The 25,007-nt window shown below is 49.1% G+C and overlaps 1 protein-coding gene and 1 long non-coding RNA gene across 2 annotated transcripts; both read left to right on the top strand.

Moving 5' to 3' along the window:
* Positions 1-2,549: 2,549 nt before the first annotated feature.
* Positions 2,550-14,267, top strand: Rab11b (RAB11B, member RAS oncogene family). The gene is made up of 5 exons (XM_027954859.2): positions 2,550-2,675; positions 11,008-11,203; positions 12,244-12,437; positions 12,697-12,777; positions 13,268-14,267. Exons 1-5 carry the CDS (start codon positions 2,636-2,638, stop codon positions 13,411-13,413), a joined length of 657 nt encoding a protein of 218 aa, XP_027810660.1. The 5' UTR covers positions 2,550-2,635; the 3' UTR covers positions 13,414-14,267.
* On the top strand, positions 3,204-6,176 carry LOC114107445 (uncharacterized). Its single transcript, XR_003585333.3, has 2 exons — positions 3,204-4,679; positions 6,029-6,176. It is a non-coding gene; the product is annotated as an uncharacterized lncRNA (long non-coding RNA).
* Positions 14,268-25,007: the final 10,740 nt, after the last annotated feature.

Here is a 25,007-nt window from a genome sequence, read left to right as displayed (position 1 = left end):
ACACACACACACACACACACAAGCAGGTACATTTTAGAAATATCTTATTTGGGTTGGGAATGTGGCTCAGTGGTAGAGCACGAGTTCAGCATGTGTGAAACCCGTGGTTTGATCCCAGCACCACTAAGGGAAGGGGAAAAAAAAGAAAGTGAAAAATATTTTATTGAATCCGTCCTATTCAAAATATTATTAATTGGCATCTAATCAAAATTAAAATTATTACTGAGATATTTGGCTTTTTGTGTTTGATAAGTCACAGGAAACTGTTGGTGTTTTACACTTTGGGCACATCTCAATGTGGACCAGCCGGGTTTCAATAGCTCAGTAGTCACTGTCCACGGCTGGTGGCTGCCACATTGGATAGCACAGCTGTCATGTAAACACTAATACAGGATTTGTGGCCAATTACTCACATATCTACTAATAAACTATTCTGGAATTTACTTCAAGTTTTCCTTAAATTTATTTATTTATTTCTGTTTTTGGAAAATATAAATTCAATCAATATTTATTGTGCAGCTACTACATGCCAAGCCCTATGACAGGTATCTGTGATACTCTAGTGAACAAAAAGATCTCTGCCCTCCCTGAGTTGCCCTTTTCAGCCTCTCCCATTACAGATACGGTGACCTAGAACTGATGGTCCAAACTGGGACACTTTCAAGAGTGAAACTGGTTGCTGTTAATAATTAATCTGGACAAGAGATGTCAAACAGCTCACTCCCAGACATCAAAACTTACCAACCCAGTTTTTAAGAATGTAATCATATCTCTACCACTGGAAAATGATCTGCCATAAATAGGTTAGTAAAACTAAGGTTGATGACAATCAAACATGCCCAAGCTTTAAAATTCCAGCTTGCAGCCTGGTGTGTGGCTTAATAGGAGACTGATTGCTGTGCATTCTCCAGACCCTGGGTTCCATCTCCAGCACACCCAAAACCAACCAACCAACCATGAACTCTGAAAAGAGCTACAAGTAAGTACTGAGCTCTCATCAATGACATGTATGCTGACATTTTAGAGGTGAAATGGATCCATGTCTTCAACTTTCCTTTAAACGTTTCAAAAATAAGATGATGGGGTCTGGGAATATAGAACTTAGGTTGTATGCTTACATGGGTTCCATCCCCAACACCAGAAAAAAAGAAAAGATGACAGAAGGGTGGGTGAAAAGGTGGGAGAGATCAAGCAAAATGTTAATGATGGAATTTTTTTGTAAAATTCTTCCCATTTGGGCTGGGATTGTGGCTCAGCGGTAGAGCGCTCACTTTCTTCAGCACAACATAAAAATAAAGGCATTGTGTTGTGTCCATCTACATCTAAAAAATAAATATTTAAAAAAAATTCTTCCCATTTTCCTGAATGTTTAAATTTTTTTCATAATAAAATGGGGGAGGATTCTTAGGTCCTGTTCTCTGCTTTTTTTTTTTTTTTTTTTGTACTTAGGATTGAACCTAAGGACACTTTAACATGTCCCAAGCTCTTTTATTTTTGAGACAGGGTCTCACTAGGTTGCCTTGGCTGACCTCAACCCTGTGATCCCCCTCCCTCAATTTTCCAAGCATGAGCCACTGAGCAGAGCCTTCTCAAGGCAATGCACACTATATTAACTATGTAAGGTAATGGGTAGGTAAATTTGCTTAACTATAGTAATAGTTTGATATTAGCATTCTTGTACATCTCAAATATATAAAACAAAAATAAGCATACACTTTAATATTAGATAGTGATAAATCCTGTAGGGGTTAAAATAAAACAGGGTAAGGAGGCAGAAAGGGAGAGGAAATTATGTTGGAAAGCGCCTGGCACCCAGCAGGGATTTATTATTTATTTACTCATTGCGGTGCTGGGGATGGAACCCAGGGCCTTGCCCATGCTAAGCAAGCGCTCCACCACGGAGCTACAGCCCCAGTCCCTAAATAAATTTGCTTAACAAAGATTTTATGGCAGAAGGACGGTTGATTCAGTATGAAAGGAATGATCCACATATTCTCAAAAAATATTCCATGAGGCCTTCTTCGTTGTTTGCAGAGGCTGAAACTCAGAACAGACAGGTAAAGTAAGAAGTCCTCAGGGTAAGGATGGAAACTGCAAACGAGAGGAGACACCCGCCCACCTCTGCCCAGAGGGTCCCCGGAAATGGTCATTAATGGGCTGGGGGGAGGCCAAAACCGCTAGCCCTGACCTATGACGTCATCGGGACGTTAAGCAGCGTAAAATCACCTGGACGTAGCCACATTTCCCTTCCCGGACAAGTCCTCTGGTTGTAGGGTAGGGTCTGAATCAAGCCTCTCATTGGCTATCCACTCCGTCAATCCGACTCATTCTTCCAGTCTTCCGTCCCACCTTTCCGAGGCTGCCTCTGATAGGCTGTTCCGGCAGTCAATTTACAAAGATCCGCATTCCTTCCGCCTTTCTCCAGGAGACCGAGGGCGAGGAGGGTGGATCCCAGGAGGCACCCACCCACGGGGTTCTACTTCCACCTCTGATTGGTTGTACTGAGTGCCGGTCGCTACTACTTCCGCTGTTGATTGGTCATCAGACCGCCGCTCTGCGCGGCGCCGGCTCCGCCCCCGTCGGGTGTTTGTGGTGGGGCTGCGGAGTCGCCGATCCCGCCGGAAGCGCCAGGACAATGGGGACCCGGGACGACGAGTACGACTACCTATTCAAAGGTGAGGCCGGTGGGGCAAAGACGGGCGAAGGGGCGGCGGCAAGGCGGTGGGTAGGCGGACCAAGGTGGCACTCCAGGCCCCTGGGCCCAGGCTGGATCCCGGGGCTTGAGGTCTGGCGATCAGACGGCCAGAAAGGCTGGAGTAGGCCGGTTCTGTCACTGTGTGGTGGGAGTGCGAGACAGTGAGGAGCGGGAGGCCGGGAGAGGCCTGGGGGTTGGGGATGCGCCGGGGGCGGGGCCGGGGCCCAGTGGGGTGGGGCCCAGGGCAGTGGGAGAGGCCGTTAGGGGCGGGGCCTTCGGGGGCGGGGCGGCCTCAGGATTTGGCGGGCCGGACCGGCTTGAAACCGTATTTCGGGTTGGGGGCGGGGCCACTAGAGGTAGGGCCGGAAAGTGTGGGCGTGGTAGAAGGTAGATTGGACCTGGGCGTAAGGGGGTGGAGTTCTCGCGGCTAAGCCAGATTGGGGATAGTGGGGGCGGAGCCCCGTAGGGAAGGGGCGGACAATGGGGGCGGGGCCGAGTTGGAGGCGGGGAGATGGAGAGGAGTGGATCCCTAGATAGGAGCGCGGATCAGAGTTAGGTGGAGGGGTGCTTGTGTGTGCAGCACCAATTCGTTCCCTTAAATCTTAACAACTCTTGATAGCACTGACCCAGTACCTGCACTTTTCTGAGCACTTTATATTAATGAATTCATTTAAATCCCCACTGCCCTGTGAAGTCGATATTACCTGGCTTTTCTTTTAAATTAATAAGGGTGGAATAGGATAGAATCCAGGCCGGTTGTGGACTTTACCACTTAAGGAATGAGTATTGGGGAACTTGCAGTCTGGATCAGGGATTTGATGTTGTCAGACTTCCTCCCCCAACATACAGTGATGACTTAGGCCCTTGTCAACCTGCAGATCTTCCCCACCTGGGGACCCAGGGCTCTAGGCATATTGTATGAGGCTTAGGCAGGTCAGGCAGCCATTGCCTGGTGAGACTCCATGTCACTGGAGTCCTTCATTTCTCAGCTGGACAGGTTTAGGGGTCATTGGCTTCTTGGCACCTTGTGTGCCACGCTGGACTTTGGCCAGATCCTCTGCTGGGCTCCCTGGCTGAAAGTGGCTGCCCTTGAGAACTACCTCCTGGGCCCATAAGGCACCTTTGCCCTGCTGCCTGCTGTTTGAGTGGCTACTAGCTATGGACATCTTCCCCTTATTGGGGGAGCCTGGCTGTACCTGGGAATGTGTTCTGTTCCTAACGGCAGCCTTGGCTGACCATGGTGTCTGTGACAGCATCTAGTATCTTGGATTTGTGGAGAATAGAACAGGTCATCTTACCTATGGGATATCCAAATATCCTTGGCAGTGGGGGAGAGTGCGCCTCTTTAAAGATCCAGAGTCATCACAGAGCACCATGATCTACTAGGGGCTGCATGCAGGCTGTGTGGTCAGCAGGTATATGGCCTCTGATCTCACTCCAAAAGCAGAGGGTAGCTTTGGAAGGTTTTTGGAGATCCGAAAGACCCTCTGGTGATAGGTGGATCAGACTCCAGTCCTGCTGCAGCATCCCCACTTAGCCCACTCTATGGCAGCTGTTCTCAGGTCCAGGTTGCACACTGACCCACATGTGGCCCTCCTGGGGCAGGGGACTTTCCTCCTAAGTTACTCTATCCAGATGTCTGTGGCCATTCCTCACTTGTTATTTTTGACCTTTTGTTGTTATAAATAACCTAGCTCTGATTGTTTGCCTGAGTTCTCTTTTTGCCCTTTGGGTTATTTCCTTGATGTGTGTTCCCATAAGTACAGTTACTGGGTCAGGGGCAGCAATGCAACAGACATGTGGTTCCCGGGACTTGTCTCCAGAGCCTGCTTCCTGGAAACACTGATCCAGCTTCTGCAGCAACTGGCACGGGGGAGTGCCCACCTGCCCCGCTGCCCTCCCCCACTGGCCTCCTTTCCCTGAGCAGAGCAGGTGTCTTGTTGACCTTCTCAAGCTGGATGGGAGCAAAAGTCTAACTCACAAGGTCAGCATTTCCCATTGTGCCCATCCCAGGTCTCCCCTTCACAACTTGTATCCTGTCCTGGGACCCTCTCTGTTCTATTTCAATGTTTGTCCTCAAGTCCACTTTTTTATTATTTTTTATTTTTTTGTAGTTGTAGATGGACAGACTGTCTTTATTTTTATTTGTATGTGGTGCTAAGGATTGCACCCAGTGCCTAGCACATGCTAGGCAAGCGCTCTGCCACTGAGCTACAACCTCAGCCCCCTAGAAGTCTTGACAAAGACCAACTTTGTCACCTTGTGGCTCTCCAGCCCTGCCCGCTGTGGGGAGCCTTCCTGGAGGCAGAAGGGACAGCAGTTTCTATCCCCACTCCTGTGGCAAGCCAGCCTTCTCCTCCTTCCACCTCCCTACACTGGGCTTTAGTTGCCTTCTGCTGGCTGGGTCCCTGACAGGGGGCCACACTTTTCTTGGGACCCTGGCTGCCCTCTGTTCAAGAGGTTCCCTGTCCCCCACCTTATTTTTTGGCAGCCACATCACACGTTAGCTCCCTTGACCTCAGCAGCCAAGGCCAGCAGGTCCTGCAAGTGGCCACCATGTGCTATTTGTTTTCCTCCTTGAACATTCTCCCCCACAGGAGTGAGGTTGTTTATTTGTACCTAATTATAGATCTTCACATTATCACTCGAACATTTTATCCTCCCAGCCGTGACTATTTCCCCAGCCTGTTGATTGATCCCTGGAGGTACCCCTCACTTCTCCTCTGATGGACACTGGAATGCAGGGTCCATAGAGGGAGCAGCTGTGTCCCCAGGGGCCATTGAGGCCCTCCAGGGGTCCTTTCCCTAGAACTTCTGGCCAATCAGTGCCCCACCTGACCCTTGAGGACATGGGTCATTTGGGAAGCTGGCAGCAATGGCCCGGGCCCTCTCCTTTGGATTGTGTCCACCCCTGCTTGAGGAGGGAGGTGGTGGTCCCCAGGGAACAGGCTAACTTCAGGGCTTGCTCTTCTCTGCTGAGTGCTCCTGAGGTAGCTTGTGGCCCTCCAGCCAGGACAGGGCCCTTATCAGGCCTGCTGTTCTGGTTGCTGCTCTGGGACCCAAACACCATCTTCCCCTATTTGGATTGAAGGCCCTGCCAGTGTCCTGGCTTTGGATGCCTGTCCTCAGAGAATAGCTGAGGCAAGAATGCTTCCCATTGCCAGCCATGGGGTCCAGGATGGTCCAGGCCCTTGTCCCAGAGAAGGGGCCCTCTGAATGGCTACTCAGTCTGCCTGAGTGCCTGTCTGGGCCCCTGGGGTGCCACACTGTCACGGGGCAGGCCAGTGCATCCAGGGCTTTCAAGAGGTTCCAGCTCTTTGTTTTTGCCAACAGGGTTTGCCTGCTGGACGAGCCAAGTGACGTGTCCAGGGGGACCATTTCCCGGCCAGTGAAGCCACCAACTTCTTTGGAAATGCTGGGGGCCATGTCCTCAAGGGCTCTTTATTTCCCCAACACAACAGATCATTTGTACTCTTGACAATGCCATTTCATTGCCAGCCTGCACCCAGGGTTGGGCGCCTCAGCCATCTCTCTGCATCAGGTTCCCTGTGCCAGGGACTGCTGAGGCCATCCAGCCACTGCTCTTCACCTGGGCAGTGACTGGTTGGTCTTCATCCTGCTCTGAGTGACCTTGGACTAGGGACTTGGGCACTCTGGGGTGAGCGTCTGAGCTGTTTAGTGGGATATAGGTATTTACAGATGGTCCCTGGGAACTGGAGAAGCTGAGGTCTGCAAGGTGTTTAGGAGCCAGCCTGGCCCAGGGTGTGAGGAGCCTGTTGGCCAGGCTGGGGCGGGACTCACGGGGCCCAGGCATGAGCTGGGGCGAAGCTGGGAAGGGAGTGGGCAGTGGACAGGGCCTGAGTTTCCTTCTCCGTTCCTGAGGACACGAGGACTGCGAGGAAAACTCCTGGTCAGGCTCTTGTGGCCAGCAGGGGAGGGAGGTGAAGGGCAAGTGGTGCATACCGTGGTCCCCACAGCGAGTCCAGCCTGGCGCTGAGTGGCCTGGGCCTGGGAGCCGGTTGTTGCCCTCTGCATGGCTGCAAGCCCAGGTATGGCTTTACCTCTCCATCTTTCTCTGATCTTGGCAGTCTTGTGCTCGGCACCCACATTCGCAAGAGGATGCTGGCACTGTTGTCACATGTCTTGTGGGCCAGGCCATGTGATGATCTGAGGGAAAGTAGAGGCCTGAATTCAGGGGTCCTGGAGGATGAGCAGGAGTTTGTCAGCTGCCCTAGAGCTGGGTGTGGTGGGAGCTGGAGAGAGGGCAGGCTGAGGTACCTGGGGCCTCAGTGTCCCACATGAGGCAGAACCAAGACTCTTGAGCCATATCCTGGGGTGGGGGTGAATAGTCAGTGAGGACATGAGCTGGGAGGGAAAGAATTCAGGCCTTGACTCAGAAGATCTGGGTTCAAATTCACCTGGTTGCTTCCTAGGTCCGCAGCCCCAGATGGGTCATTACTTGGGAGACATGGTTGGGAAGTGGGGGCAAGCCCACAGATACGCACAGGTTTAGACTCTTGTCTTATTCCTCTTACCATGTGTTTTGGGCTTGTCATTCTGTGTCTGAGCCTCAGTTTCCTCTTCTTTAAAATGGGCCACAAGACTTGTGTGGTGACACACCAGGAACTACCTCTGCACATTCTCTTGGAAGGTTCTTTTTGTTCTTGTTCTTATTATTCTTGGCTCTAAATTGTCCAGTCCAAAGAGGGTGCTGGGTCAGGTTGTGGGGAACTGCCTGATCTCCCCGTCCTCATCTCTGGCCCAAGGGTGCGACCCTGGGCATTTTCCAGGTGTGTGGGGGAAGTCTTAGATAAGATAGTCTGCTAGGCTCTGCCAGCCTCTTTGCCATTTGTTGGTGCTTACTGTGTGCCAGACTCTGCCAGGGCCTAGAACTACAGCAGGGAACAAAACTGTCTGAGATTCCCGCTCCTGGGGCAGACTGGCAAATGTGAGAGGGTGACAAGAGTTCTGGAGGAAACGTTGGGATGGATAATGGGGAAGTTTGGCAAAGTGAGGTTTACTAGGGTGGCATGGAGGTCCTTCTGGACCAAGCGGTGTCGAGGGACCACATGAATAAATTAAGTAGGGAGCCAACATGGTGCCTGGGATGTGTGGTCAGGCAGAGGGAGAGCCCATGCAGAGGCCCTGAGGCAGGACTGGGCCTGGTGTGCTGAAGGAAGCAAGAGTACAGTGAGCAAGCTGGGTGTTGTGGTGCACACCTGTAATTCCAGCAGCTTGGGAGGCTGAGGCAGGAGGATCACAAGTTCAAAGCCAGCCTCAGCAATGGCGAGGCCCTAAGCAATTCAGTGAGACCCTGTCTATACAAAATACAAAATAGGGCTGGGGATGTGGTTTAGCGGTCGAGTGCCTCTTTTTTTTTTTAAAGAGAGAGAGAGACAGAGAGAATTTTTTTTAAATTATCGGCAGACACAACATCTTTGTATGTGGTGCTGAGGATCGAACCCGGGCTGCACGCACACCAGGCGAGTGCGCTACCGCTTGAACCACATCCCCAGCCCTCTTTAATCCCTGGTACCAAAAAAAAAAGAGAGAGAGAGAGAGAAGAAACTAGTACAGTGCGCAAAGGGGAGAAAAACAGGCTAGGGTGAGCAGGGCAGGTCATGCAGGGCCTCTTGGGTCCCAGGGAGGACTTGGGCTTTACCTAAACTAAGGGAGGTGGACGGAGACTGTTGGGACTTGACTTGGGAAGGCTCATTGGCGCCCTCCTGTGTCCGTGAGGAAAACAGGCTTTGGATGAGATGAGAGTGAATGCTGGGCCACCAGGGAAGGTGCTTGCTGGCTTTGCCCCTCAGGGAGAGAGGACAGTGGCTTGAACTGTGAAGGTGGTAAGAAGTGGCAGGAATCTGGAGACACCCACACAACTTTTCACCAACTATTGCATTCAGATAGAAAAGCACTCATGTGAGCGCATAGCTCAGTGTGTTTCCACCCGCTCACCCCCGCCCCAACCTGAGTAACCAGACAGATGCAGAAGCAGAACGTTGCCAGCTCCAGAAGTGCCTGTGTCGTCCTTGCCCTGGTCCTGTGTTGAAGGGGCTGCAGGAGGCAGCCTAAAGTGTGCGACAGAGAAAGGGATTGAAAGGGCTCCAGGTGTTTGGCCCAGGCACCCAAAGGCCCCAATCTCCATTAGCTGAGATAGGGAAGGCTGGGGGAGGTTTGGGGGTTATCAGGAGTTTAGCTCTGCTGCACTGGCCTTGAGGGGCCCATGAACCCCAAAGAGATGTATAGGCAGAAGGCAGGTCAGTCTGGGCCTGCAGGAAGAGAGGCGAACGTAGGAGTTGCCAGCACGTGGGCCTGGACAGGGTCACCTAGGGACCAGATGTGGACACAGAGGCCAAGCCCTAGGGCTCCCTGATGATTGCAGGCCAAGGGGGATCCTGCAGAGGAGACTGGACAGGAGCAGCTAGCTATAATATGGGGGGTGGTGTGAGGGCCTCGAGTCCCAGGAGGCTGTGGGAAGGAGGACTCATGGAGAGGTAGAGGCAGACATGTGCCCACTTCAGGTCCCAGAGGAGCTAGGAGGACAGGACCGGGAGACAGTATGGACAGTGCCTTCTAGGGGTTTGGAGCCAGAAAGGAGAAAATTAGGGTGTTGCTTACAGCAGGAAGTGGGGTCCGGAGACAATCTCAGGAGGAAGAATTACCAGCATGTGACCACAGCCGTGCACCTTGGCCCAGGGGAGCCGGACGGCCTGGTGACCTCTGGGCCCTGTTCCCTCAATGGGGCAGGACTCCCAGGAAGGGTCTGGGGTCCTCTGTGTCAGCCAGGGCTGACAGGCTCAGCCTGCATTCCTGCACCTTACCACACTCAGCAGGGCCTGTGGGCTCAGCCTCACTCTGTGGCCCGCTCATGCTCCCTCTCCTACTCTCCAGGGCTGGGATGACCAAGCCTGCAGCCCCCATGACTCCACTGGGTAGACCCACCCTCAGGTGCCCGGGTCCAACGCTCACACTTGGGGCCTGGTTAGACCGCTTCTTGTTTAGCTCGAGAGCATGTGTACACACATGTGCACGCCCTGATCTTCCTTGGCAAAGAACACCCTGGGTGTGTTGAAAGCCTGCTCAGGCCCTCTTGGACCATCTCCCATGGTGCCACCCCAAAGCTTGGGCAGTTGGGTCCCTAGAGGCAGTGCTTCGATGGCTGGGTAGGACATACTTTACAGCCCGGCTAGCCTGTGCTAGCGGGCTCTCAGGGCTCTTGCTCCCGGTGTCCTTCAGCCTGCATGAGGCAGTCCTGCTGTACATCCTGCCTTCCCTGGGGTTGGGCCTCACATCCTGGGGAGCAGTTGTGTCCCTTCTGGACAGGTGTGCATGTTAATGAGCTGCCCCAGTCACAAGCAGGTGTGGGCTGGGCTGGGCGGAGACTCTCCCTCCTCTCTGGCCACCAGAGGGAGCTGAAGGAAGTTGTGCACACTTGTGAACTTGAGGACATGCACATGCACAGCCTCGAAGACCTCCCCTTGCACCAGGGACTTGGCCAAGAGCATGCTGCAGCTCAGCAGAGCGGTCCTAACATGGGGCTGACCCTTTTGTGTCGCATCCAGTGGGCACATTCCTGTTCCACATGGGGTGGTTGGTACTGGAGCTAAATGTGGGTTCGCCTGCCGCAGCTGGAACAGTACAAGCATGGCTGAGGGATGGCTTTTCATTACTCTCACTTAAAGCATCAGATGCAGACCCTCAGGTAAAATCCCTGCAGAGTCTTGATCCCTCCCGTGCCTGAACCAAAACCACCACAGTAATGACAACTGCTTACTCATGTCCCTTCCTCTGTGCTACACACTGACTGGGTCCTGACCCCAGCTGCTCTCTCTCCCTCCTCCTAAAGGGCCTATTACTGCCTACATATTCACACATGTAGAAAAGGTGGCCAGAGAGGTTAAGTGACTTGCCTAAGGCCACACAGTTCCAGAGCTTTTTCTAGTCATTCCCAGTAACTCAGCCACCAGGCTGCAGGTGGAGGTTTGAGACTTGTTAGGTTTCCATCCCCCCTGCCTATCGGGTTGCCTGGTGTGTCCCTGTGACCAGCTGGAATGGTCATCTTGAGGATGAGAGACAAGCAGAGATGCCCTGTTCCCACAGGCTGTTTCTGAAAAATGGAAGCCTCCATTCACTTCTGTATCAGTTCCTATGGTACCCATGGTGATGGGCTCCAGGCATCTCCAGCTCCTCTGTGTCACTGGCTGCCACATTTGTATGGTGCCCAGGGAGCTGCTGTGAAGGTTCTGTGGGTGGATGTGAAGGTCACATGGGGACTCAGATCCTCAATCTCCTCTTTCCCTGCCCCCAAGTGGTGCTCATCGGGGACTCAGGCGTGGGCAAGAGCAACCTGCTGTCACGCTTTACCCGCAACGAGTTCAACCTGGAGAGCAAGAGCACCATCGGTGTGGAGTTTGCCACCCGCAGCATCCAGGTGGACGGCAAGACCATCAAGGCGCAGATCTGGGACACAGCCGGCCAGGAGCGCTACCGTGCCATCACTTCTGCGTGCGTGTTGGGCTGGGGCCTGGTCATAGCATGGGCATGTGGAATGTGGGCATGCAAGGGTGTGTAGGAGTTGGGTGAGAGAAGGGGTAAGCTCCAGAGATCAGGGACACCCTGGACACTGCCCTCAGATGCCCCCAAGAACTGTAGGACTTTCAGCAGACTGGTGTCCAGCCTTGACCACCCTTTGATACTGGGTTTACTGCTGGCGGCACAGTGAGAGTCTGGCTTGGACCACTCCACTGTGTCCTCACCCTAGTGCTGCCCACTCAGCTGGTCCTGCCTGGCCACCTTCTCCGTCTTCCTGAGGCCTAATGGCCATCCAGGCTCATTCAGGCTGGGTGTGATGGTCATGCCTGTTACCCAGCTACTAGGGATGCTGAGGCAGGATGGTTCCAAATTCCAACCCAGCCTGAACAACTGAGCCTGTCTCAAAATAAAGAACAAAAGGGGCCAGGCATGGTGGTGCGTGCCCGTAATCCCAGTGGCTCAGGAGGCGGAGGCAGGAGGATCACTAGTTCAAAACCAGCCTCAGCAACAGCGAGGTGCTAAAGTAAAAAGAACATTAAAAAGAAAGACCCACCAGGTTGCCTCTTCCTGGCCCCTCCCAGCCCCCTGCGGTTCCCTGCACCCTCACTCCTTCCATCCCTCACTGTCCTCTGGACTCCCTTCACATAGCTTTGTCACTTCCCCATCCTTTGTCCTCCAGGCACCCACGAGTCCCTCCTCTCCATGGTCCAGCCTGTGGGCATCAGAGTACTTGCCCGGCAGTGGCTCTTTCCTGCACCATGGCTCCTTCTTCCCTTTTGTCGGTGACCTCATTGTTTCCTCTAACACCAGACCCCCAACTTCCTCCCCAAGTCCCCACGTCCTGAGCTGAATCTGGGGGACAGAGCTGGGGCCTCAAGACCTAGGACCCTCAAGGTCAAGATGGCTGCCCCTCGGCTGGGCCCTGTACACAAACTGAAAAGCCACTGCTTGCCCGGGTTCCTGAGACCACTGCTGTCCATGGAGCCCGTGGCTCAGCTGGACCTGCCCCACAGGTACTACCGCGGCGCAGTGGGCGCGCTGCTGGTGTATGACATCGCCAAGCATCTTACCTATGAGAACGTGGAGCGCTGGCTGAAGGAGTTGCGGGACCACGCGGACAGCAACATTGTCATCATGCTGGTGGGCAACAAGAGCGACCTGCGCCACCTGCGAGCCGTGCCCACTGATGAGGCCCGTGCCTTTGCAGGTAAGGCATACTGGGGAGTGGCAGGGCCATGCCCAAGAGGGGCTGAGACTCAGGCTTCATAGGCATCTGGAAGGCAAGGCAGTCCCATGTGTTGACTTCCATGTCACAGCCCCGTCCTCACCTCCCTGAGGAGTGGACCTCTTGGTCCTGTCTGCTCAGGACCAGCCCGTCACGTCCCAGGCCAGGCAGTTGTTAGGCAGGTCTCCCGGGAGCCAGACGTACACACCCACTTACCCAGGCAGTATTCTCTCTGTTTCAGAAAAGAACAACTTGTCCTTCATTGAGACCTCAGCCTTGGATTCCACCAACGTAGAGGAAGCGTTCAAGAACATCCTCACAGGTGGGCCTGGGGCTAGATGGGCTCAGGGAGGCCGCTGGCCGTGCGGGTGCAATGCAGCCCCTGGGCCTTCGCATTGTAACCTGCTCGTCAGTCTGGACCTGAGGACAGATGTGGCACGTTCTGTGGGATCAGGTCCTTGCTAGCACACAGGACACAGACTCCCTTGCTCAGTTCCCCTGAGTGGGTCCTGTTGGGGCCAGCAGAGGGGGCAGTGGCCTTCCAGACCTCCTTGGCTCCTAGGAGTTTGTTTGAGAGGGCAGGGGAGGGCTCTGATGTCTGGAAACAGGAGCCTGGGCTGGCTGTTACCCAGCACTGGGTCAGCTGGCAGGAGTCCCCGGAGCCCAGCTCTTGTCACTGTTACCCTTGTGTGATGGAACACACAGGGCACAGTGGGGGCTTTCGAGGGGACAGTGAGCCTGAGTCCTTCAGGGAGGCGGTTGCCTTGGACAGATGCCCGTGGCGCATTCACTCTGCATCCTCCCTATTGCAGAAATTTACCGCATTGTGTCGCAGAAGCAAATCGCCGACCGTGCAGCCCATGACGAGTCCCCCGGCAACAACGTAGTGGACATCAGTGTGCCGCCCACCACGGACGGACAGAAACCCAACAAGCTGCAGTGCTGCCAGAACCTGTGACCGCCCTCCTCCACCACCCCAGCGTGCGTGCACGTCCTCATCCTCAGCCTGCTCCTCACCACGTCCTCCCGCCCCTCTCCCGGTCCTCTGTGACCAGCTCAGTCCCACCCTCCAAGTGAGCTCCGCACGCCAGCCAGAGCCCAAGAAGAGCAGGAGTTGGGTGGCACCTCCCATCCTGCCCGAGGAAGCCTAGAAGCCCCTGCTTGCTGCACCTGCTCTCCTCGGGTCCCTGTGGGCGTCTTGGCAGGGTGGGGAGGTTGGCAGGATGGACAGGGCCGGCCGGAGGCAAGGAGGACCAGTGGATGGAGCCGACTTCTCTTTCCCACAGCAGACTCCAGGGAGCCGTCACCTCCCTCCCGATCTGGCCAGTTGGCCTCTCATCCCTACCCAGAACCCCCCTTGGGCTACTGGAAGAGCTTGGCAGCGCAGACTGGGCAGGCAGACGCTCCCAGCTCTCGGCCTCCTGCCTGCTCCTCCTGCACAGCCAGCGCCAGCACGGCACTACCACTCTGGGCGCGCGACTCCAGCTCCCGCCTGTAGATTTACACTGGGAGGAGACCCTCGCCTTCTCACCCTCCTCTTGCACGCAGCGCGCTCTCCCCCACTGCCCGTCCTCCCTTCTGTCTTGTCTCCCTGTCTGGTCAGGAACCTGTTTGCAAGTGAAGCAATATCTCCGTGTTTTGTATATACAACTGCTCTTGTAGCCTTTGGTTTTTGTTATTGTAGAGAAACACAGATTCTTTATACACTTTGTAAGATTTACGCCAAACCCCAGCTCTCGATCTCTTATTCTCCCTGTGGCCCCTGCACTGTTGCCCGATACTAAATGTATAAGCCGACTTCCTGTACAGAAACCTGCCACTGCGCCTCTGTCTTCTTTCTCTCCGCCAGGCAGCACTGCTGAGCGAGCCAAGGTCGCTTCGCGTCCCCCATGGCAGGCTGGACTTCCCTGGCTCAACTCATGGGGAGCTTAGGAGACCAGGCCTGAACCCTGGGGGGCTGTTGGGCCCAGTACCTGCAAGGGCAGTTTGGAGGCTCACGTGGCCATCAGTCCTGGAGTAGGGTGAGCCTCCTCTCGGCTGCCCCTGTAGCAGGGAGGAAGGCTGGGGGCCGTGGCCCATGGCGGGTAGCTTTCACTGGAAACTCTATGACTGCCAGACGGGAGGGCTCACGGCGCCCTCTAGTGGGGATGAGGGGGTGGCCACGCCCACTGCTCACCCTTTCCATCTACTACCCACTGCTACCATCTCACTTGGGGTCCTGGCGGGGGCTTTGGGTGGTAGATATTGGGTGACTTCAGCTCTACCCAGCTCTCCGCCTCAGACTGACACTTGAGAAAGGCCAGATGGGAACACTGGCAGAGGCAAAGTGGGCGGCTTGAGGTCCTCTGCCTGTTCCCAGGATGCTGCTTTTCCCTGGACCACATGGGCGGGGCTTGCATAATGAGGAGACCTGACCCTCCACTCAACTCCTACAGGGACTTTGAGACCTAATGTGTGTCCCCCCTCTTCTGAGGACTGGGAGCTGTTCCAGAAGCTCCAGCCTCTGGTTGAAGAGGCCACTCATGCCCTGAATATCTTGGAGGCCCATCCTCTTGGTTGCAGGCTTGGGCCTCCTTCCCTGGAGGACAAGCAGTCCCAGACACATCTCTGGAGAAGAGGTCCTACGTGGGAATGAGCCTGGTGTGTGTGACGATGGGCTAGCAGCCAGGGTTAAGGCTGACAATGGAGTTGGGAGTCTGGGGGACATGGGCAGCCAGACATCATGTGCTCTAGGACCCCATCCACACTGACCCCAAGGCTCTGACAGCCCTGGGTTGGGGCAGGATAGTGTGGAGCACGTGAGAAACAGGGGCTTCAGGGAGCCAGGTGAAGAGGTAGGGCACCCTTGAAAGATTTCCAGCAGTCATAAAGATCAATTATTTCTGGAGCCCTGATATTTGCAAAGCCCAGAGCTGTTGGGAACCACAGGCCACAGATGCTGTTTTAAAACACCCTGATTTCATATCAGACTCCCTGGTACCAAGTCCTTTTCTTAAGTCTTTTATAATTATGGAAAATGTCCATAACATAAAATTGACTATTAACCATTTTAGATCCACAGTTCCATGACATTAAATACATTCACATTGTCCTGCAAAGAGCACCAGCTATCTCCAGAACATTCATTCCCATCTTCCTAAACTGAAATCTGTCCCCATTAAACACCGACATCCCCTCCCCCTCCCCAGCCCCTGGCACCCACCATTCTCCTTACAGTCTGTGGGATCTTATGCATCTAGGGACCTCCTATGCGTGGAATCATGCCATATTTGTTCTCTTGTGACTGGTTTATTTCACTGAGCATGAGGTCATCGAGGTCATCCTGTTGTGGCCTGTGTCTGAATTTTGAACTTCCTTCCTTTTTAAGACTGAATCTTTGTGTGAATATACCACATAGGGTTCTCTATTTATCCATTTGAGTTGCTTCTACTTTTTTTTTTTTTTCTTATACTGGGGATTAAGCTCAAGAATGCTCTGCCAATGAGCTATACCCCAGCCCTTTATATTTCTTATTTTGAGACAGGCTCTCAGGCTAGGCATGGTAGCACACGCCTGTAGTAATCCCAGTGGCTCGGGAGGCTGAGGCAGGAGGATCAGGAGTTCAAAGCCAGCCTCAGCAACAGTGAGGCACTAAGCAACTCAGTGAGACCCTGTCTCTAAATAAAATACAAAATAGGGCTGGCGATGTGGCTCAGTGGTTGAGTGCTTTTGAGTTCAATTCCTGTACCCCAGCACCCCAAAAAGAGAGAGGATCTCTCTAGATAGTCAAGGCTGTCCTCCAACCTGCAATCCTTCTGCCTCTGCCTCCTAAATCATGGATTATGGGAGTGCACCGCCATGCCCAGCTGCTTCCACCTTTTTGCTAGCGTGAATAATGCTGCTATGAACATGGGTTTACAAATATCTGAGTCTTTGATTTTAACTCTTTTGTGTATATATACAATTGCTGGGGCATATGGTAATTCAGTTTGTTTTTTTAGGAACTAAATTAAGTCTATTATTGCACATTGTTATTTGGTATTCACAACGATCCTAGGAGGTGGACATAAATACTAGCTTCATTTTACAGATAAGGAACAGGAATAGTGAGTGATTCACTCAAGGTCCTACAGTTGAGATGCAAGCAGATTTCACACCTGGAGTTGTGTGTGTAACCATCAGGTTATGGACCTCTCCGATGGTTGATTAAGGGCATGCTACGAGCCAGAAAGCTTAAGTGAATTAAATGTTCAGGTAAAGACTGGGAAGAGGGGCTGGGGTTGTTGCTCAGTGGTAGAGCACTTGCCTAGCACATGTGAGGCACTGGGTTTGATTCTCAGCACCACATAAAAAAAATAAAATAGGGGCTGTGGTTGTGGCTCAGCGGTAGAGCGCTCGCCTAGCATGTGCAAGACCCTGGGTTCGATCCTCAGCACCACATAAAAATAAAATAAAGATATTGTGTCCATCTGCAACTAACAATATTGAAAAAAAGAAAAAGACTTGGAGGAAGTATAGTGATTTCTCAGTACTCACAGAAGAAGAAACCAAACACTGAAGATGCTCTGGACCTTAAGTAGAATGGGGTGGTATTTACACAGAACCTTTTATGTACTTTTTTTTTTTTTTTTTTTTTTTTTGCTGGTGGTGGTGGTGGGTGTTGCTGGGAATTAACCCAGGGCCTTGCATATATTAAGTAAGCTACCACAGAGCCACACCCCAGCCCCATTCACTGTGTGTGTGTGTGTGTGTGTGTTACTGGGATTGAACCCAGGAACATTCTCCACTGAGCTACAAGCCTAGCTACCCCCACTCTTTTTAAAATTTTATTTTCAGGCAGGGTCTTGAACTTAGCATTTTCCTGCCTCAGCCTCTGGCTGCTGGGGTTACAGGCATACCCAGCCCGAGCCCTTTGTTTTTTGAGACAGGGTTGCACTAAGTAGCTGGTTGGCCTTAAACTTGTAGCCTCCTGCCTTAGCCTCCTGAGTTGCTGGATTACAGGCATCACCAGCACGTCTTGCTCTAGTCAGTGGTTTTCAGTATGCTCAGGATGCTGTGCTAGCTCCACCATATCGAATTCCAGCACTTTCTCACCACTCCAGAAGAAACAGCATCCATTCCATGAAGAGTTGCTCCTCATCTGCCCCTTCCCAGCAAGCACTCAATCTGCTCCATCTGCAGGGACCATGGTGTCATTTATCATCTGTCTTTCTAGAAACTTGAAGCTAGAAGCTTGATCAGACTCAGGGTGGGGCACTTCATAGGTTGGGTGATGCATGTACACTAGGAGGCACATAATGTCAGTGCATCTCTTGTGTTGTTAGCAGCTGCTGATAAGCATTACTAGGATTCATAATTCATTGGTAGTTACAAAATGGTTGTATTAGAATCCTATCCATTTTTTAATGTACTCTGATTCCTCATCCACTATGTTGGTGACCTTGAGATACAGTGTATGCAAATCTGCGTAAAGACTTAACTCTTTCCTTTGTTCATCAGCTTTCAAATTTCATGATTTTCTTTTTTTTGTAGTTGTAGATGGACAGAATGCCTTTTTAATTTTTTTTTTATTTTTATGTGGTGCTGAGGATTGAACCCAGTGCCTTATGCACTCTAGACAAGTGCTTTGCCACTGAGCTACAGCCCCAACCCATCAAATTTCATGATTTTCAAGACTTTGAGTAGCCTCCCAAAGTGACTGACTACTTAGGTTTTTTAAAGATAAAATGTATGTTTGCCAGTCAATGAATGGAACTGAAGGCTATCATGCTAAGTGAAATAAGCCAATCACAAAAAAGTCAAAGGCCAATTGTTTTCTCTGATATGTGGATGCTGACACACAATAGGCAGAGGTGGGTGTGGAGGTGAAGGTTCACCAGATTGGATGGGGGAATTCGGATAAAGGAGGGGAGATGGGAATGGGAAAGACAGTAGAATGAATTGGACATAACTCTCCTATATGACAGTCTATATATATGAATTACACGACCAGTTTAATTCCACATCCCGTACAACCACAAGAATAGGAAGTTATACTCCATGTATATATGATATTCAAAATACGTTCTACTGTCCTGTATTAAAAAAATTTAAAAAATGCATGGTTTAATCCCCTTTGTGGGGTCAAGCTTCCAACTGGTGTGTCCCATGGGGACTAGAGTGGCATCAGAGGCTGTACATCTAGGGCTGAGTCTTGGCAAGTGCTAAGGTGTAACATCTGAAATTCACAAATTGGCTACTTGGGCTGGGGATGTGGCTCAAGTGGTAGCGTGCTCACCTACCATGCGTGAGGCACTGGGTTCCATTCTCAGCACCACGTAAAAATAAAAAAATAAAGATATAAAAAAATTGTCTCATCTTAAAAAAAAATTGGCAACTTAATCCCCAAAGTCATATATTAATATTGTTGGGAGGTGAGGAGCTCACTATAATTAGATGAGGTCATTAGGGTGGTGATAATTCTGTGATGACTTTAGTGGGTTCATAAGCAGAGGAAGAGAGACTCAGGACAGCATACAGGGTTTATTACCACGTTAAGCCCTCTGCCATGTTATGATTCAGCAAGAAGGCCCTCACCAGATGCTAGCCCATGCTCTTGAACTTCCCAGTCTGAAGAACTGTAAGCTAAATAAACCTCTATTCTTGGTCTGGGGATATAGCTCAGTTGGTAGAGTGCTTCACAAAGCCCTGGATTCAATCCCCAGCAGTACAAAAAAAAAAAAGGCTGGGTACAGTGGCACATGCCTGTAATCCCAGGGGCTTGGGAGGTGGAGGCAGGAGGATCATGTGCTAAGCAACTCAGTGAGACCCTGTCTCTAAATAAAATACAAAATAAACCTCTATTTTTTATAAATTATCTGTGCTCAAGTTCTTTATCATACCAACAGAAAATGGACAAAGACAGCCAGTGTGTATCCATATGTCCCACATATGAGGTGGGAGGTTGGGTAAGCAATCAAGTAAATACATTAAGGATAATGCTAGCCAGATTTCTCATAGTCAGAGAAGGAAGTTAAAACTAAGGGGATTAGAATAAACTTGGGTGTTGGATTAGGATTAGAGGTATTGATGTTCCCTCATGGTCTTAAAGATAGTTGAGTGGAGGGGCTGGGGGTGTGGCTCAAGCGGTAGCGCGCTCGCCTGGCATGCGGGCGGCTCAGGTTCGATCCTCCACATACAAACAAAGATGTTGTGTCTGCCGAAAACTAAAAAATAAATATTAAAAAAAATTCTCTCTCTCTCTCTCTCTCTTTAAAAATAAATAAAAAGATAGGTGAGTGGAGAATAGATGGATGGATGAATCAATATGCAAATGTCTATGTATATGTATTGCAATGAGAAAACCAAATAGTAATCAAACCATGGTGTTTATGACACTTAGCTTCAAAATTTTGGTTTCTAAATATCATTTTCCACTTAAAAGGACAGAGGTCTTTGGAGACATGTTTGATTCCAGGGCAGAACCAGAGAAAAATACAAGTCATCCTGGAACATCTTGTTGAGCCAGTAAGAAAGGGCTCAAAGATGGAATTTGAGTAATCATCTTTTGGCAAACATCATCATAATAATTAATCGAGGCAAGAATCATCAATAGATATTAAATTGGTGGGCAAACATTTGTTGAGAAACAGGATATTTAATTAGTGTCAAAGTGTCTTTCCATAAGGTATTTATTGACAAATTCAATATACTAACTCATGCTGGAGAAACTGGGAGACACATTTCAACCAAGTTAACATAACCAGTAATGGAAGAAATCAATGTCCTATGTATCCTGAGAACATAATATCATTTCTGTGGTTCTGGATATAAATGCATAATTGTGAGGAAATCTTGGATAAATCTAAATGGAGGGACTTGCTATAAAATAACTTGCTCGGCCTGGGGAGGTGGCTCAAGCGGTAACGCGCTCCCTGCCATGCGCAGGGCGCTGGGTTCGATCCTTGGCACCACATAAAAATAAAATAAAGATGTTGTGTCCACTGAAAAACCAAAAAATAAATATTAAAAAATTCTCTCATATGTCAAGAGCTTTGTAATGTTTTGAACAACCAATAAAAAAAAATAATAAAGAAAAAAAAATTCTCTCTCTCTCTCTAAAAAAAAAACTAGTTTGTAGATTTCAAAACTATCAAAGACATGAAGATGAGGAAAGTTTGAGGAAATGTTGTAGATAGAAGGGGGATAAATTAAAGTCATAATAGCAAAATACAACACATGATCCTGGGATGGATTTTGGACCTTTAAGGACTTTATTGGAAACTTTGGGCTTTGAGAATTATATGGTAATACTGAATCAATATTAATTTTCTGATTTTGAAAATTGTACTATGATTATGTAAAAAGTATGCCTATATTTAGGAAATATATAATGAAGTATATATAATGAGATACCAGGACTGTAATATTCAAAGGACTCAGAAATGTTAACAGATGGAAAAATCTGGGCAAAGGATTTGTGCAAGCTCTGTGTATTATTTCTGTAACTTTTGTGTAAATTCAAAATTGTTTTTCTGGTACTAATATTCAAGCCAGGGGCACTTTACCACTGAGCTACACCCCCAGCTGTTAATTTTTTTTTTTTTTCTTTCAGTTTTGAGATAAGATCTTACTAAGTGTCTCAGGGTGGCCTCAAACTTGCAATTCTGTCTCCTGAGCTGGGATTATGGGTGTGCCTAAATTTACCATCCACACTGGGTTAAATTAAAAATTATTTTAAAACTTAAAAGGTACACAGATTTATGCTTTTTTTTTTTTACTTGTTTTGATCTATTTACAATCAATACCCTTATTAAAAGTCTATTTGTCCCATTTGTGGCCAGCAGAAGCTTCTAGTTTGGCTCCTATGAACACTAGCCTTTGTTGTTGTTGTTGTTGTTTTGTTGGGGGGTGGTATACAGTGGATTGAACCCAGAGATGCTTAACTGCTGAGCCACAACCCCAGTCCTTTTTGTATTTTACTTAGAGACAGGGTCTCTCTGAGTTCCTTAGTGCCTCACTTTTGCAGAGATTGGCTTTGAACTCATGATCCTCTTGCTTCAGCCTCCAGGGCCACTGGGATTACAGGCCCGTGCCACTGCGCCCAGCAAACACTAGCCTTTGATAGTAACATTCCTGCTTTCCGTTATATTGGATGTACCAGATTCATGTATACATTTCCTGCCTCAAACTTAGTGAAAGGGAAGTGAGGAACAAGAGACGGATAAGCAAGAAATGAAAGATGGAGACCAGGCAGAGATACATACAGGAGTTTCTTTGTCAGAGCTGACAAATGAAGGCCATCTCTGTAGGAGAGGCAAAACAGGCCTGGGGTTCTGGGACTTCTATGGGGGAGGCTCAAGAATCAGAGGGTTGGGTAGTTGTGAGGGAGTGGAAGCCTTTCTCAGAAAGACCCTTGGGTGGGAAAGCAGAACTTTTTCCTTAAAATGGCAGTTGTCACTTAAGATGGCTGTCCAGATGCTAAGCAAGGATCTTATACCTAGAATCAGATCTTTCCCCAAGATTCTGTAGTTCCTTCAATTGGAAATTGAATTTAGAGATCATAATTTGACCTTAATAAGTGCTCATTGCAATGAAATTGGTCTTCGAAAAGTCACTGACCTTTTCAGTGAACAGAGCTAGGAAATGTTTGCTTTTTATAAAGATAAAATATGATACTCTTAAGAGTTTTTTTTTTTTTTTTTTAGTTGTAGTTGGACACAACACCTTTATTTCACTTGTTTATTTTATTATTTTTTTAAATTCATTTTATTTTATTTTTTAGAGAGAATATTTTAATATTTATTTTTTAGTTTTTTTCGGCGGACACAACATCTTTGTTTTGTATGTGGTGCTGAGGATCGAACCTGGGCTGCACGCATGCCAGGTGAGCGCGCTACCACTTGAGCCACATCTGCAGCCCTCACTTGTTTATTTATTTATTTATTTTTATGTGGTGCTGAGGATCGAACCCAGGGTCTCGCATGTGCGAGGCGAGCGCTCTACCACTGAGCTACAACCCCAGCCCCAACTTAAGAGCTTTTATATAAGACTCAGTTCACGTTTGTATCTCTATTCCATCTGAAAATTCCAGTTCTTGACATCAACGTAACTATTCTTTAGCTTCATCTCACATGACTTAAGCAATAAGTTCAGAACAATTCTTCTTAATTGTGGGCCTAGGGATCCAACCCAGGGTCTCACACATACTGAACAAATGTTCTACCACTGAGCCACAGCCCCCTCAGCATAACAGTTCTAACACCATCAATAACATAGTAGTGGCTTATGTTGTGTTTTGAATTTACCAGGAGTTTTATCCCTGGATTGTCTTATTACCATATGCATATATGTGTTCATTTATTTTATTCTTCAGGGATCTCTTTAAGTCTGTATTTTAATTTATTTATTTACTTTTGGTGGTGCTGGCAATTTAATAGGACTTCATACAGGCTAAGCATGTGCTTGACCACTTAGCTATACCCCTAGCCTCTTTTGATGTTTAATTTTGTTTTATAGTTACATAAAATATTTATAGGGTTGTAAAGTCAAAATCTAAAACAAGGTACGTTAATTTTTTATTTCTTGAAACTGGGGATTTAACCCAGGACCATTTACCACCGAGCCCTTTTTTATTTTTTATTTTGAGATAGGGTCTTTTTTTTTTAGGAGAGAGAGAGAGAATTTTTAATGTTTATTTTTTAGTTATTGGCGGACATAACATCTTTGTATGTGGTGCTGAGGATCGAACCTGGGCCACACGCATGCCAGGCGAGCGCGCTACCGCTTGAGCCACATCCCCAGCCCCGAGATAGGGTCTTACTAAGTTGCTTAGGGCCTTGATAAGTTGCTGAGGCTGGCTTTGAACTCGTGATCCTCCTGCCTCAGCTTCCTAAGCCACAGTGATTATGGCTGTGCGCCACTATGCCCAGCTCCTTCACTCTTGTTTATCTAAATAACCTACAAGAAATATTCTTTTTGTTGTTGTTGTTTGTTTTAGTTGAGAAATACTCTTAAAAGATTAAGTTTGGAGGGCCAGGGTTGTGGCTCAGTGGTAGAGTGTTTGCCAACATGTATGGGGCACTGGGTTCAACCCCCAGCACCACATTAAAAAAAAAAAAAAGTTAAAAAAAATAAATAAAAAGTACTGGGCCGGGTATGGTGGCGCCTGCTTGTAATCCCCAAGGCTTGGGAGGCTGAGGCAGAAGGATCATGAGTTCAAAGCCAGCCTCAGCAAAAACAAGGCATTAAGCAACTCAGTGAGACCCTGTCTCTAAATAAAATACAAAATAGGGCTGGGGATGTGGCTCAGTGGTTGAGTGCCCCTGAGTTCAATCTGTGTTACCCCCCCCCCCCAAAAAAAAAAGGTATATGTCCATCTACAATTAAAATAAAAAGATTAAGTTTGGATGTTGGGGATGTAGCTCAGTGGTAGAGCACTTGCTAGTATGTGTGAGTCCTGGGTCCTGGGTTACAGCTCCAGCAACACTTAAAAAAAAAAAAAAAGACTACATTTATTCAGGAAAAGTGTTACAATGGGAATACCTGTGCCATAGTAATCGTTGTGTATATTCAAGAAGGTTGAGACAAGGGGAAGTTTTGAGGGGGCTGCAAATGAAACCCAAGGCCTCACAGATGTAGGCAAGCGCTCCACCACTAAGCTACATCCTCAGCCCTATAGGTAACCATTTAACAAATGTTATGATTTATCTTCCCATTAAAAAAATATAAGCCAGGGCTGGGGATATAGCTCAGTTGGTAGAATGCTTGTCTCGCATGCACAAGGCTCTGAGTTCAATCTCCAGCACCGGAGGGGATTGGGGAGAAATATGAATATATCTATATCTATATCTATCTCCATCAATCCAATACAACACAATAGAATTTAACTGAAGTAATTGACCAGATCTATATATGTAACAAATACAGTGTAGGAGGGGGGTAGAGTACTAAGCAATTTTTCCATTTTCCATCCTACCTTAGATCTTTGCATATTCCAAACACTTTGTCCAGGACTCTTTCCCCCTCTCATTTTTTTTTTAGGTAACCTCTACTCAGATATCTTTGATGTTAGCTCAATTGCTTCTTCTACGTTTTTTTGTTTTGTTTTGTTTTGGTACTAGGGATTGAACCCAGGGGCACTTAACCACTGAACTTCAGCCCCAGCCCTTTTATATTTTATTTAGAGACAGGGTCTCGCTAAGTTGCTTAGGGCCTCACTCAATTGCTGAGGTTGGCTTTGAACTTGTGATCCTCCTGCCTTGGCCTCCTAAACTACTGGGATGACAGGCGTGTGCCACCAGCCTACTCGCCTCAGTTGTTTTTTCAGGAAAATGTTTCCTAGCTTCTCATATTATTCCAAGTTCTCATAACATGATAGCCTTCCCTGACTACAGTGTATCACATTTGTAATTAATAATGGATTACTTTAAGAATGTCAACCAGCCAGGGGCATATGGCACATGCCTGTAATCCCAGGGACTCACAAGGCTGAAGTAGGAGGATCACAGGTTTGAGGCTCTGTCTCAAAATAAAAAATACAAAGGGGCTGGGGCTGTGGCTCAGTGGTAGAGCACTTGCCTAGCTCATGTGAGG

The sequence above is a fragment of the Marmota flaviventris genome, chromosome 1 (genome assembly GCF_047511675.1).
Source record: "Marmota flaviventris isolate mMarFla1 chromosome 1, mMarFla1.hap1, whole genome shotgun sequence".
Lineage (NCBI taxonomy): Eukaryota > Metazoa > Chordata > Mammalia > Rodentia > Sciuridae > Marmota > Marmota flaviventris.
Note: the sequence above shows the minus strand (reverse complement) of the source record. Positions and strands in the feature narration are given on the sequence as shown.